The 15,537-nt window shown below is 39.0% G+C and overlaps 1 protein-coding gene and 1 long non-coding RNA gene across 9 annotated transcripts in view; one reads left to right on the top strand and one right to left on the bottom strand.

Annotated features, from left to right (window-relative positions):
- The window catches only part of fus (epithelial splicing regulatory protein fusilli), a 186,956-nt gene that overhangs the window by 42,890 nt on the left and 128,529 nt on the right, over positions 1 to 15,537 (top strand). For all 6 annotated transcript variants that reach the window (XR_015533764.1, XM_022060424.2, XM_022060416.2 and 3 more), the window contains exon 2: positions 3,039 to 3,182. Coding sequence is in view for 5 of the 6 variants with exons in the window: in XM_022060424.2 (XP_021916116.1) it covers positions 3,039 to 3,182 (144 nt within the window). In the remaining variant the exon portion in view is untranslated. The remainder of the gene's footprint in view (positions 1 to 3,038; positions 3,183 to 15,537) is intronic.
- Positions 1 to 15,537, bottom strand: part of LOC110828100 (uncharacterized) — a 156,879-nt gene that overhangs the window by 91,740 nt on the left and 49,602 nt on the right. The gene's annotated exons all lie outside the window — the stretch shown is intronic.

Below are 15,537 nucleotides of genomic sequence, written 5' to 3'. Positions count from 1 at the left end.
AACGTCTTTGTCAAGTGGTCAGTACCCTTGTATCGTATTTTGGAAGTACTCTGGTTCGAAACTGTGTCAGCATACCTTCTGTCCAGATTGTTCGTCGTTTCGGGATGTCTTCTAGGACTCCTTTTATACCTTTGGAAGCATTTGAGTTCACACGCATGTGTTGTATTATTTCCTTAATGTATTCTATACAGTGTTAACCTATTAGGCCTGTGGATTTAGTAAAACGATGTCTCGTCTCTGACACCAACGGAAAAACATCTAAGTTTTTTAAAATATGTAGCGAGATTAATTAACCGTAACATATGAGTTCTTTTGACGCAGTTGCGTTGTTGACTGGCTGACTACTGGCTTCTCAGGAAGAATTGAGTTCTCTATACATGGAGGATTTTATTTGTCTACAAGACTTCTTGTCCACAGTTGTCTGAGAAAAGAGATGCCTTGTCGCAATTGCTTTTCAACTCCAGATTAAGCCTTTGCGAATATTAAATAAAATTGGGAGGAACTGGAATGGGTCACTACGGTTTCTGGTCTATGCTGATGTTATTTGGGGGAGGGGGGGAGAAAATGTAAGTACCATAAATATAATACAGCATCTCCAGTAGACATTATTAAGGAGGTTACCTTTTCATTAAAAAAAATACTTAAGTGCGTGTTAATATTTTGTTAGTATAATTCAATATAAAATAATTATGTAAAGACAGTATAAAATCCTTCGGAAGTTCAAATATTTGAGAATGACAATAACAAATGAAGGAATTCAGAGTAGATTCGGGGAATGGTGACTACTTTTTCTTCCAGTTTCTTTGGAATGTAAACATTAACATAAAAGAAAATATAATAATATTGCCTATTGCTGCGTTTAGAATAATGTGAAACTTGGTCACTCAAATTAAGGGAAGGTCACAGATGAGGGTGTTTAAAAACCGGTAGCTGAGGAATTTTTTAAGTCTGAAGAAGAGTAAGCAAAGTTAAGTTGGAATTGTGTAATGAGAAGATTAATAATTTGTACTCTTCACTGAATATTAATTAAGGTGGCCAAATCGAATGAGATGAGATGTAGCTTTTAACCGCAGGAGAAAGATGAAAGATGCACACAGGACTTTAATTGGACGACCTGAAGGAGAGAGAGAGGACATGAGAGACCAATCTGGAAAGATAGTATCGGCATATATCTTGTGGAATACGCTGCGAAAATGTAAAATGGAGTCATACAGTCTGGTAGATTTTGATCGACATTTCAGAGGAACCTACTACTTGATGAATGATTCAACATCCCGAAAGACAGCCATGAGCATATTTATCACCACGAGAATCTAAAATCTCTCTTGGTTTTATATGGCTTAGCACACCCTTTTCGAATTGCTACCGCGGCCAACGACCTCAGTTTATTCTGGATGTTGTGTCGTGTATTCTGGTGGAAGTTTGCCGACGTTTCAGAGGTACTTGCTGCTCCCAACATAACGGTGACACTGCGCAACGTCCCACAAGTCAGTGATCTTTGTATTCGCCGACTTGAGAACCACTGATGATGTCATAGGACCAGGCTTAACAAAATGGTTAACGTGCGCGAATGTTAAATCTAACGGTACACATACCCTCGCCCAGTACAGCAACCTTTCAAGGTGCAGATGTTCGGTCTTGACGCCCGCATAACTGGCTGATAAGAGGCTGAATTTGTTTTAGTATAGGGACTCTTCTCTGTTGCCACGAACAGCGTGTATTTTTGCACTTATAACGATGTTGTAGTTGGATTATCATGAATTATTTACAATTCATGCAATCCACGTAATCTCCGAACGGATTTTGTTGTAATTTGACATTACTGATCTACAGAATATTTTGTCACGTTGTTCCTTATCGGCCCTTTATAATCAATATAATGCCGAAATGAAAATCAACCAAATATTCTTTTTATATATGTACCAACGACTTTTAATGATATTAGTTGCCGTATTATACAGACAAAAGCGTTTCGGCTCCTGTCAGACCGTAATCAGTATTCATGTAGTGTGTCACTTTTGGTTAAAGTACATACATACTGACATGTGTATAAACATTAATATTTTAAAAATATTTATATTTTAAGAACACGAAAACGTTTAAATCTTCCAGAATGTCAAGTTAAAATAAACTTACTTGTTAGAACAATTATAATTTGCTAAAAAATGTAACACTTTAAATTTTAAAATGCTGTACTGCCTTTTACTTGCATAAATTTTCACTCATTGCTTCTAATGAATGCTTTGTTTCACTCTTAAAAGGCCAGACCGCTGCTTTCAGTACTACATTACTTTCGGTTCTTACATGTATTTTAAATGTTAGTGTTAAAAACATTTATTTGGAAGTTTTTTTACTGTAGTGTAAACGAAGTGCAGTGGAAGGTAATTGGAGCTATACGCAGTATGGTGATCTCTGTTGATCGACTTTGAAATGAGTCTTTACTTTATGCTATTAAGCGTGAGGAAGACTTTCCTTTTTTATCTGTTCGACACTTCTTCCTTTATTTTTATGTAAAATCCACACGGGGTTTCTGTTACCCCAGTCATTTTTACCTATTTCAATAATCCATATATTACTACGCACATATTTTTAAATTCCCAATTTTTACTTCAATCAGGACAAACTATTTGAGGTCTTTCGTGCCCCAGCCACTTTTCATTTCCTTTTAGTGATTTATTTATTATTAAATATGTATTTTGAGATACGAAGTTATTTTGATGCATGCGCGTTACGTGAATATTGGTTGAGACTTGTTTTACCCTAATCAGTTTTTATCTGTCTTTTGTTACTTATTTGTTGCTAAACATGGGCCTATATTTTGATATTTGTAGTTCTCGTGAAAGACGCCACGAGAGAGCTGTATAGAACCACATCTTATATCCACCTGTGATTTCCTTTATTTAGTGTAAATAACACGGAAATTACGTACGCTCACGGGAAGCCCAAATAAGGCTTGTCTGAAGACAAAAATGAAACAGTGGGTTGAAAAAGGCGGTAAATATGACTAAGAGAACTGAGAAACATGTGTCGTTTTGCAGGTGGTGGGGCTACAACAGTGTCTGGTGAAGCCCAGAGTGGCTGATGTCAACGAGAACATTCTGTCGGAGCAGGTGCTGACCGAGAGCGCTCTTACTGAAGACCTCATCAAGAACGGCGTGCCCCTCGAAACCGCCATCCAGCAGGTAAGTCTGCTGTTTGTTAAGTATTCTTCATAACACGTGAATACGAAGTCTGACAACCGGATCAGTTCTGTAAAAAGCGCACTGACACGCACGTGCATAAAGAATATACCATTTAAAACCCAACTTTATAAACGATTACGCACTAGATTTAGGTACAAATGAAACCAGAAGGTCAACGTCCGTGTGATAGATTCTCCCATCCTTTGCCATGACATTCGAATCAAGGTCACTCGGGCTGTTAGGCCGCTACTCAATCCACTTGCGCAAAATCTGTGTAGGTGTGAACATAATTTATTCACGAGGAGAATGTGTGTTCATTTTTCAACGTTACTTTGCATTGCTGTCGTCTTTTGCTGTTCATGAAGTTTCGAGCACTAAGATAAGTATCCTGACAAGGAAGTACCGAATGAGACGATACATCGGCAAGTAACAATTGCGACAGGAAACATGATCGGCGTCGCTCAGTGTTCACACGCGACGTTTTCCGCAACTTTGAAGAATCACTAGCGCGATTTCCGCAGAAATCTAGGATCAGATTGCCCCAAGAAAATGGATTATCTGTGACAAATGCGACAGAAGAGCTGAAATTACGACCGCCGCTGTCTCCAGACTTCATTTACCCTGCCAGACGTCTTTCTGCGAGAATTTCTCGAAGGAAGGCGTTTTCTCGAATAATTCACGAGATGGGGAACTGAAACAGTACTGAACAGACAATTGTCTATATTAACCCAGAAACTTTTAGCAAAGCCGCACGAAACACACTGAAAAGGATGGATACATCGGCAGTCTGATCAAAAACTGGCCATTAACCGGTCTGGTGCCGAGGTTAAAATTCGCTAAACATTCTTTCCTCCTTCATGGCGTGGTATTTATGTACAGTGACAACTTCGCCATACTTTCAACAGAACGGTTTCAGCTGTTATTTCGGCATTCTTCTAGGGAGACTAAGAAAACCCATGAAGAGCTTGGGTTCATATTAAAGACCGCCATTGCTTGCGGAACCCTAAAGATCACCAAGCTTTCTTGAAATCACTGACTTGGTCAAAATAGCATTGTCAGTCACATTTGTCTTGTTAGTAGCGATGTGGAAATGGGTGAATAGGTAACCCTGATGTGCGTGGATAACTTCGCTATCGCATGATAATTAAATTATCAGCAATTTTAACTGACATCCCAAGATTGCGGTCAGGACCGTTTCGTCGCAAACTGAGGAAATGCTTATCGTATTTAATCCATCTGGGCTGTGCATTATTATAACAGTCGTATTCATCGTTTTCTCCATATTCTCTCATTTCTCCCTTTATCTTTTTTCAACTTTATCTTCTTATAACTTACTCCAGCTCTTCCGTCTCCATCTCATTCTCGTTCTCCTCGTGTCTAAGATTTTTCTCCTCTTTGTACGAGCTGTGGACATGCACTTCAGCTACTAGAAGCAAGAAAATGTGTGCTGAATCTTGATAAAATAAACAACCTAAAAGCGACTAACCAGGAAGAAAACGATAGTACGAGTGTAATATTAACATTTAATTTAGAGAAATTTGTTATGAGGATAGGAGGACGATGGAACTGACTCAGGATCCTGTTCATCTGAGGGCTTCAGCATCAGCAGTGTTCAATTTTCTGATTGGGTTCAACATTCTAGTTCTTGATAGGGTTCCTGCTGGACGAACTTTTCGTAAACTATGTTGACACATTAGAATTAGTGCAAATTTTCTTTTATGTGTTATATTTTTCTGTTCCATTTCACGTGTCTTCGTCTCTTACCGTTACAGTGTTAACTCATTCACTCTCAGGTAATACTACTAATAATGGTGGTAGTAGTATAAGTAGAAGCAGAAGAACATGGAATTTCAGTCAACACATGTAGTGCAATGTCGCCATTGGTCACTCCATTGAGCCACATCCATCCATTTCTCATTCTGTTCGTCTGTACAGTTAATTTCACGCCGAAGGTCGTTGTCTCCTTCTTCATATTCGGGAGGTCCCGGGTTCAAATCTCTACCCGGAGACCCGTTATCCCCCACTGAGAGCTTTCGTGGTTTTCAACAGTCCTTCCAGACAAATTCCGGGATAATACCTTAAATAAGGCCACGAACGCTTCCTTTCCAATTCATTATTCGACGCCACATAGTGTGAGTTACAGAAAATAAACAATAAATAAATAAAATAGTACCCTCACATGTCATTTTCGGCAGGGTATAATGATAGTTCTGGAACTATACGAGGTGCGATCGGAAAGTTTCCAGACTGCGCCTATAAAACCCGTACACTTATCTCAGGTATTAAATTCATCCCATCACCCTCGAAGTAGTTCCCCTGGGAGTGAACACAACGATCCCAGCGCCGCTGCCAAGCCTGGAAGCATCCCTAGAAATCTTTCTTTGTCAGCCTGTCAAGCACCATCTGCGATTCTGCCTGAATCTCTTCTATCGTCTCAAATCTCCTTCCCTTCAGCTGAATTTTCATCTTTGGGAAGAGGAAGAAGTCACACGGAGCTAAATCCGGCGATCCGGCAAGATCTTTGAGCTCCTGACAAACGAGAAGTCGATTCTGCTTCTGGTCCTCAGACAGGATGCGTCGCATGTGGAGTTCTTCCTTTAGAATCAGCTGACAGGTCCCATAGCCTATCCCAACAATGTCGCACAAGTCGTTGATGGTACGACGTCGATCTTCGTGAATGGTCTGCCGAATCTTCGTAACATTTACGGGCATTGTGCTCGAAGATGGTCGCCCAGAACGCTCGTCATCATCGACAGAGGTTTGGCCATTTTTAAAACGTGAATGCCACACAAAAGTTTGTGCACGACCCATTGCGGACTCCCCAAATGCTTGATTTAGCATTTCATAGGTTTCCGTAGCCGTTTTGGCGAGTCTTTGGCAAAATTTGATGCACACGCCATTCCGAAATCGCAGGAGGGTCGGTGTAATGCACTACCAAAACGCCCGTAACTAAGAAACAAATGCTAATTCGATGATGCCGGCTGGCACACTGATTCACTATGAATGTAGGCCGCACCCCCTAGCGGCAGAAGCTTGTACTACATCCGGTTCGCCCTCTATTGACACAGTCTTGAAACTTTCCGATCGCACCTCGTATGTCCAGATCTATGGAGACGGAGAGAAGCTTTCGATATCTTTATAAATTGAATGAACCTTATTTTCTCAACACGTTTCCTTGAAAAATCTCGCTTATAAGGAATGTTCATGTCTACTATTCATTTTAATACTATCCTCCCATGTACGTCATAGTCTTTTCGGAATGCTGTTTTGAATTTCTCTGTCTGCCTGTTCACTTCTCTTTCACATAAACAGCCATATTTACGTAGAAATCATACCAAGGAGAGTGCATGTTCGCGTTGGGATCTAAAGGTGGCGACTGACTTGTAACATTTGCCTGTAATGTAACGTGTTACAAATCGAGCATTACACAAGTGAAGACAGCGAACGGAGCCGCTCGATGCGAGCTGCTCACGCTCGCGGGCGCTCCATCGTGTTGTCGGTTTTTTCGCGAATCCCTTTGAGTGTTACATTACAAGTCAGTCAGTCAGTCGAGCGGCGTCGTAACGAGCATTCACGAGTTCTTTAGATAAGAGTAGCGTATTAAATGAAACAAAGATAACACAACCTCCACGTCCGACATATTGAATGAAATGAATGGAGCACACATGAGCACAGTCGAGCCGAGCGTTCAAAACGAGCATTCGATGCGCCTCACCAGTTGTGGTGTAATGTAACATGCTCGCCGCGAATGTTACATTACGAGTAAATGTTACAAGTCAGTCGCCACCTTAACAGGTTTGTATAATGTTAATTCCGTGGGCGTCTACTGTGAGACCACGGGGTTCTAACCTCCGCCATTTTTCCAACTGTCGCGTCTAAAGCTATGTGACTTCCATCCCTGCCTCAGTAGGATGATAACAGAACTTTGTGACTACTCTAGAATAGGCCACGAATCTACAGTTCCAAATCGTTACTTTCTGTTTATGATCAGTCAGTGGTATGTGACCTTTATGGTTTAAACAGCGTTGTTAAATAGGGTAAAACAAATTTGCGAACATTCGGAGCTTAGCCTGTATAAACCATGACTGGCATGAAACATATGTGTTGACACCATATCAATCGGCGAGTGTTGTTGGGTGCTAAAGCTGTAAAGAATGTCCCAATTCACATGCATGTTTCGGCCTGTAAGTTTCCACGTACCTTATCACTCTCGTAGGTAGGTGCGCGCACGTTACGTCACAGACACAGTTGCCTTCAGATAAGTATATCAGAAATTGTATATGAAACCAAGTAATGCAAATGTATACTTAACGCTTCGTTCCACTCGAAGTACGTAAGTTAAGAAGTCAAATGTTCCATTAGCCCCTTAAAAGTCCAGTAACAACTACGAACTGAAAATCTCCACGCTCTTTTATAATCAGTAAATCTGCGTTTTGTATTTAACCCATGTGCTTTATATGATTCGCAGTGCAAGTAGGTATTGTCTTCTTAAACAACTTTAACGAGTTGATTTTTGTAATAGAGGAGTGCTCTGTTTTCTTTGATATGCGGACAGAATTCTTAAATATTATCAGGAACTATAAATCAGTAGTTGCACAATTTAGTGATCCAATGCTCTTCATATTTACGTTAAGTAAATACAAACAACTTTACATTTTCCAGATATGAACTCAAAGTTTAGCAACGTTGAAATTTTTGTATTTGTATGGAAACGTTTACATAAAATTTGTAGGCATTCTTATGATCTATTTCAAATAACATATATCTAATGTTTCATTAAAATATCGGCATTAAATGAAATTTATTGACTACATGATCCATTATAAGCTTCTCAAGAAATTTTGGGAATAAAATGTAGGCCAACAGAAGTGGAGTGACCTTCAAACGTACAATGTGCGTGTTAAGTTTAGTAAAAAGTGGTAATTTGGTTCAAAAGTTGTTAGGTAAAATCAGGCACATGGATATACGGGGATAACTTCGGTGTGCCAGAAATTTGACACTACTGGACCGAAGCTTCTGTGGACAAAGATGTCACCTAACTCCGTTAGAGACATGTTAAACATCTGAGCATACATAACTTAATATTATTGGTTACTGAAGGAAGATATGTGCAGAGGGTTTTATTTAATGCGCAACCCTTACTGTTATGCAGAAAACGACGAAACTAATAGCAGTACCGAATGTTTGCATCCGCATCCTGTTGTTGCATTTGATGCACTGTTGGAAATCGATTAGTCGTAATTTCAGCTGTTTTGTCTTTCGATAAGTACTTTTCACATAGAAACACTTTTTGCGCTCCTAAATTTTGTTATCAGTGTACTGTTGTCTTAATCGGTACTTCATTGTCAGGATATGCGTTGCTAAATTTTTTACGAACAGCAGGAAACTATTTCGACCGAATACAAGTCGTGCTCGTGAATACACCAAGTTTGCACCTGCACAGCTACTGCGCAGCTGTGGCGAGCAGCGGCCAAGCAGCAGGGTGACTCTGAGTCGAGTGTTACGGGGCAAGTAGGGATAGTCTGTTACACGGGGGTGGACGTGCCTCTTGCTTCTGATTTCGTTTTTGTAAACTGGTGTTTTCGTTTTCTTCTGCGTTTTAAATTGTACACTGTATAATGCATAGCACTTCCGTAAAAGAAATTGTAAACGGTTATAAATACATAAAAATAAAATATATGCTCATTCTTATGCTGCTGCTTCGACTGTATTTTTAGTGTTACAATATGAAATATCTTGAATTGGAATTTTTAAACGTAGTTTTAAATAATGACGCACATGTTTTATGTACATCTGAAAATACTGTGTAAGTTAAATCTAACAATTTTTCATTTATATATTTTAATCAAATGACCTCCATCCATATTTTACATATTCGTGAGAAAGTGTTACATTACTATAACAATTAATTATAAAAAAATCTGTTTCATACATTCTGTATTTGTATGTTTGTAAATAGCCTGAAGATTGTCTACTTCGACCGAAGCATGTTCGCTACAGAATTATAAACATTATGTCATAATATTTAAATAGAATATCATATCTCCGGTTACTTTTGAAACGTGTGTTAGAAGTTAAACATCGCCTTTGAGTTAACATATCTCCTGCTTCAATTTCGGGAGGTCCCGGTTTCGAATCTTGGCCGGACATTGGCAATTCTGACTTTTGTAATTTTTCCCAGTCCCTTCGAGTTTCTGTCACGGAAACTTGCACACCATTTCAGTTTCTTTATTCGCAATCATCCTACTGTCTTTAGCTATTTGAAAGGCGTCTTTCATTAAAGTCTGTGTGAAGCGGGATTATGCAGACCTACTTTAATCTGTAGTAGGCATGTTCTCCGAATGTATTCCTTGCAGTTCTGAATTCTTCGCTTTGTCGATGTTTATTTATTGCGGCATAAATCCTTTTCTTTATTTCGATAAGGAATATAGGCTACCATCGTTTACTGTCATATCCTTCATGTTTTATCATTCACAGGCATCCTACCATATCTTCATTTATATCAGAACTATAAACATGTGTGAACTGTTTGCTGTGTTTCGAGTAAACATTTTAATCTGAAAGTTTGCCGGTTTTCGACAATGACTGGAAATTCTGAGCTGTGGAAAGCAAAGAAAAGATAGGATCAAAATGTTTCAAATTTTCAAAATAATTCGGCTTCTGTTACCGAAAAACTAGGATTTAGTTTACTTCAGTAAAGCACTGTATGTTATGCCTTCAGTAAATTATGAATGGATTGGAAGTAGTATCACTGAAAGTAATAAAATAAAATGGATTTGCCTTTCGAAATCAACACTCACGGGAAGTATATTCCCTTTATCATGTATAAAATAGGCAAAGAACGTTATTGGTTAATGACAAGGAATATTAAACAATGAAGGTGCAAAAACTTTTAGAAAAAATCCTTTTAAAATTTTCCACTTGTGTTATCTTTTCCCCATACTGAGCAGGTTGGTGTAGCACTAACAGTATCTTGAGGTTTGTCGTATTTTCCTCAGCCCCTCCAGGCGAATGACGGAATAGTAGTAGCCTACCTTGAAAAAGTCTACGGTTACCATTTTATTAATCCTTTCACACCATTCATGCCTATTTTCATAGTTAATTCTACCCTATAGAAGCTCTAATTAAAACAGTGCTATTATAGGCAACCAATCACAGCTGCCTATATCTCAGAATTATATTTGTGCAAATAACACTCTAATACTGGCATATTATTAGTATTTGTGGTTTAAAACGCCTCCGTAAACTTCTTAGATTATATGGCATCAAATTATAGGAAATTGGTGAATAATAAGTTGGGATGGAATTTGGATGGAAGCAGTCATAACCACAGTTTCTGTAGGAATACTATCCCGAAATTTTATTGAAGAATATAAGACAACAGAAACAAGAAACAGCCAGGATAGCTTTTCTCATGGTCAAGATTTGAACCGGAGACTTTTCTAATACGAAGCTACGCACCCAATCGATACGGTCGATATAATATTGGATATAGGCAAACTGAGATAATGAAAATTCGTCTTTGAAATTATAACAAATTAGGAATATATACTGAACCACATTTTATTTAGGCAAAAACTGAAGTAGAGAGAGATTTTATGTTGGAGGCTGTACCATGCCTGGTTATCTGTGACAAACAAATGTGACAGTGAAGAACCCGGTGTATCAAATACAGTGGACAAATGAGATTTAATCAGCAGGATCCGCGCTGTTATCAGCTTGATGATATATGCATTCAGACAACGATACCTGCAACCGCTGCCTTTCCTTGCAATATTTACAGCCAGTAGCGTGATTTTTCTCAGCCCCGTTGAAAGCCTAATATTACGATTTTCATGTACATAGGCTAATTATTTCCACCATTACCCTGCTTATTTTAACCTACTGACTGTCTGTGTGATTTGCTGATGATAGTGTTTATTTATTTTAGCTTATAATGACAAAATGGTGAATAAGCAATGGCAAGGAAAAGGGTGTGGAAGGAAGCAGTTGTTACTATTGCAAAATTTGCCTGGAGAGACTGAGGAAATTCACGAAAGCCAGTCTGGATAGGCGGTCTCCGGGCCGAGATTTTGAAACCCGGGACCTCCCGAATACGAAGCAGGCGTTCTAACGACTCGGCTGTGACATTTTTATCCGCTAATCTTGTTAGTGAAGTCCGATTAAGGAATGTATTGTGGCTGGACTCGACTGCAATTTCGGTGACGAATGTTTCTGGAAAGTGGCGACTTGGATGACCATGAGTGGGTTGGAATAATTAGCTTAGGAAATAGGATGTGGGAATGTGAACTGAATTGAATTGACTTGATATCACGTCCAGTCGATGGATCTGGTGCTAGGAGTGTTGAACCAAGTTCCATCTTGCTGTAAGGGGTTTGTAACATGCGACCAGATGTGTCGTGTGTTTACACGTGGTTACTGCTCGATGTTTTGAGAGTGGCTTTACCTGTAGCCCACCATGCTCTGTGCGTCACGCCAAGCCCCACACGTGTCTATACCTTCGTGGTTACTATCTGAAGGGACTCGCAAAAAGGACCTGCCCTTGAAACGAATCAAATTCTTGTAGTTTACAATGAAAGTTATACGAAGCCCATGAATATGAAGAGTTATTGATTGTTGAAGCAACATACGATTATCATAGGAATTGGTTTAAATATTTAACTATGATCGATTTCTTTGTGGGTTGCTTAAGGCCACTGGAACGTAGTTTTCCCAGGCCTGTTCTAGACACGTTCTAGGACTGCTGTAAACAGGTATTTCCCACTTCCATTTTGGCCATTTGAAATTCGCTACCAAACTGGTCTCTGACTGTTTTGCAGCCACAGATTAAACGAGAAAAGTGGCCGTCACTGTGATTCAAATCCTATCGTGTCTGTCCTATCTCGTGAATCGAGTACAGCGACACTTCATTGCAATCTGACAACACTGTTTATTCCGTGGTAAGGTGTGTATAGCGCTCGGGGAGAGGAGGTCACGTCTAATGCATTACATCATAATCGCAATCATGTGACGCCAGTCAATGTACTCGCTTGCGTTTGAATGTAGTTCTATAATCTTGGCATGCCTCCCGAAAGGGCACTTTGGTCTCCTTGACCACTGAAATCTAATCTAAGAATAGAACTACATGAAAGTAGTAAATATTCCCACGGTTAGGTGGCAGGGTTTTCGTGTAGAAGCAATGATAAGTAAACTATATGACTTTAACTTCAACCATACAGTGGATCAAAGGCCGGTCAGAGATGAAGCTCCTAACTTGAGACCAAAAGTAGTTACAGAACACAACATTGTAAAAAATCGAGCCCCCCCCCCCCCCCCCCCCCCCCCCCCCCCCGCAACACTCGCGCTCTTGTGTGAATCTGAGATACAAGGAAACGAGAAGTAACCTTTGTTGTGAGTACCAGTTGGTGGGATATAAATAACGAATTATTTTAAGTTCGTGTTGAATAGGGAGATTATGTCGGGTCGTCAGAAACCAAAATTAATTCCACCCGAAAAATTTAGCGTGGTCCGAAAATATCAAATAATGTCGATATTTTTAAGATGAAAAACACGTGTAGACTAGACCTCTGACCGGGCTAGTATTGCCTCTACTTTATATCAAACTTAAATTGTACACTTATTATCAGAAGCTGCAGACACATAAAAGATAGATGGCATTATGAAACATTTTCTCGATATGATGTATTTTACAAAATAGAAATTGGAGTTTTTCTTGTTCCACTTGAGCTCATGTGTGATTTCAGTGCAGAAACATCTGATATTTGAAATGGATCACTAATTTATTTTAAACGCCATAGAATAAGTATACTCACGTTTGTGAACTTTCTAAATTTGGAAACAATTCAACTGTCTTTAATGGGTGTTGTATTCGTCTAAGCAGCACTTTAATTTTGTAACAGTTCGGGCCTTCTTAGAATAGCAATGAAGTATTCGTTTCTAGGATTCCTGTTCAAAACACTTGCCTAACGGGAAACCTAAATGGTCACGTAATGGTTATAAATACACTGATAGAACTACTAGTATTTAGACATAATCAGGTAACTTTCAGGGGTGGAGCGTGCATTTTAACTATGTTATTCGGGCTGACACTTTTAAAATAACTGAAAATGAAAAGTATTTTGACTTACTTTCGTGGTTTAGTGGTATTCCATACGCCGAACACAGCACACGCTCGCTGACTAACGATGCATTTTGTCTGATCGATTCTGCTGTCTTTCTGATCATGCAATATTACTGAACCACGAACGTAAAACTTTTTGTTTTTTGTTTTTCAAAGTGTTAGCGGGAGGAACACTTCTAACGTGGTTAGCATGAACACTCCGGCTCTGGTAAATATTTTATCTAATGGCTTTCAGTTAGAAAAACACTATTTATAGGCTAATTTAGAGTAACTTATTGATGAATGATGATGTAAAGGCCTACATGACATTGTAACTGACGAATAGGTGAAGCTAAATAGCAGTACATAAAAGTATAATAGAAAGGTAATGTGTTGAATCGGACATTTATGAATAGTGAGCAGCTGATAATCACTAGGTAACGAAACATATTACACAATATTATTTGGCTATTCTTCTAGGATGTCGAAGGGATGAATAAAATATCGGATACTTCATTTGTAATAATCATGAAAAATAACACTTTTCAACAGTATGGTGAGTGAAGTTACTTTTGATACATCTTTATTGAACTTGGTGTAATTATGAACATTTCTGAAACAGATTTTAACCACAATTTTGGCCATTTTGACGCAAAATGAGCAAAAAAGTATGTCATAACCTGAGGCCGTGTTGGGCCCATCTTCCCTTGTCCAGCATAGACAAGCAACGGAAATTTTTTTTCAGCGTCAATTACAACCCTGCATTAAAATATTAAACTAACTCCCTGGTAGTAGAACCCGCAGGTCCAACACCGACAACACCAGAGCCCCCCACCGGCCACGACCCTGAGCCAACTCCATCCATTTGCCATCCTCACGGCCCACCTCCCTAAGATCCATCTTGATGAAATCCTCCCATCTCCTTCTTGGTCTTTCCAGTGGTCGTTTTCCAGATGGATTCCCTACCAAAATCCTGCATGCACCCATTGCCTCCCCAATGCATGCTACATGTCCAACCCATTGGATCCTCCTAGATTTTTCTATCCTCACTATGGTAGGTGACCCGTGCAATTCACGCAGCTCCTCCTAATGCAATATCTAAATTCCCCACTTATTTCATCGCTACTAGATCCAAATATTCTCCTGAGCACTCTGTTCTTAAACAATTGTAAGCTACATTCTTCCTTCAAAGTAAGAGACTATGTTTCACAACCATACAAGCCAAGCGGAAAAATTATTGGTTTATATAACCTGATCTTCAGATTATTTTAATTACAATTCATTCTTGGTTACGTCATATTCACGATATTAAAATTAATGTTTCCAGAAAATAACCCGCCAGCATTTTTGTGGTGTTACAAGACTTCTTCCTGGAAGCTTTACGAACAGGTTATCTTGGCAGCCACTTGAGGGCCGAACTAGGAGGAGGGTCAGAACGGAAAAAGCTTTATGTATGAGTCTGGTTGAAAACATTTGCTCATCTCCGATCCTTCGGCCACTGCTCATCGCACTGCGTGCAGTGACGCACTAGCACAAGCAGGTTTAACAAAGCAATTCACTGTTAGAAAGGAAAATGAGGTCATTAATTATGATACACTCAACTGATGTTTTCTTAATAGTCAGTACAACACCTGCTCGCGCGACCTTGACACGGCCAATCAGACCTAGTGCCAACTCTCAAGAAAACTTTGCGTGAGTTAATCAGTAGTTTATAAATAGGCATGTTAAGCAACGCTAAAATATACAGGGGATGTGCCCCACTCTGAATTGAATAAGCAATATGAATATTAATTAATATGTGGTTAAATCACGAAATAATGTTAGTATCTATGCATTGGAGTAATCCGGTAGAATGAGCGAGTGTACGAAAGTTCTAGTTTCAGTGATAAGTTGTGGAAATTATGACGTTGTTGTGTTTGGGTGGTAATTTGAAGTAAATTCTGTCCAGTTTTTCTTTAAACAAATAAAACAATAAAAGAATTCATCTTGGATTTATCATCTCTAACGACTGAAGGAGTCCGATTACATGCCTGGCCTCATGTATTTATTCCCAATTTACTTAACCATGTACATTAAATGCTATGTGTAGGATCTATACTGAATTTTATTTTGGTCCACATCAGAATGTTGTAATACACATGGGTTAAAACCACATATAAATTTTTAAACTTTGTTAAAAACTTCTTGTAAAAATATTTGTCGAATGCTGTAAGATATGGTTCTGAACAAAACCTACTAATTTTATATATCATAGAT

Source organism: Zootermopsis nevadensis, unplaced genomic scaffold (genome assembly GCF_977971745.1).
Source record: "Zootermopsis nevadensis isolate Lab colony 2312 unplaced genomic scaffold, Znev_1.0 Znev_ptg000006l, whole genome shotgun sequence".
Taxonomy (NCBI): domain Eukaryota; kingdom Metazoa; phylum Arthropoda; class Insecta; order Blattodea; family Termopsidae; genus Zootermopsis; species Zootermopsis nevadensis.
Note: the sequence above shows the minus strand (reverse complement) of the source record. Positions and strands in the feature narration are given on the sequence as shown.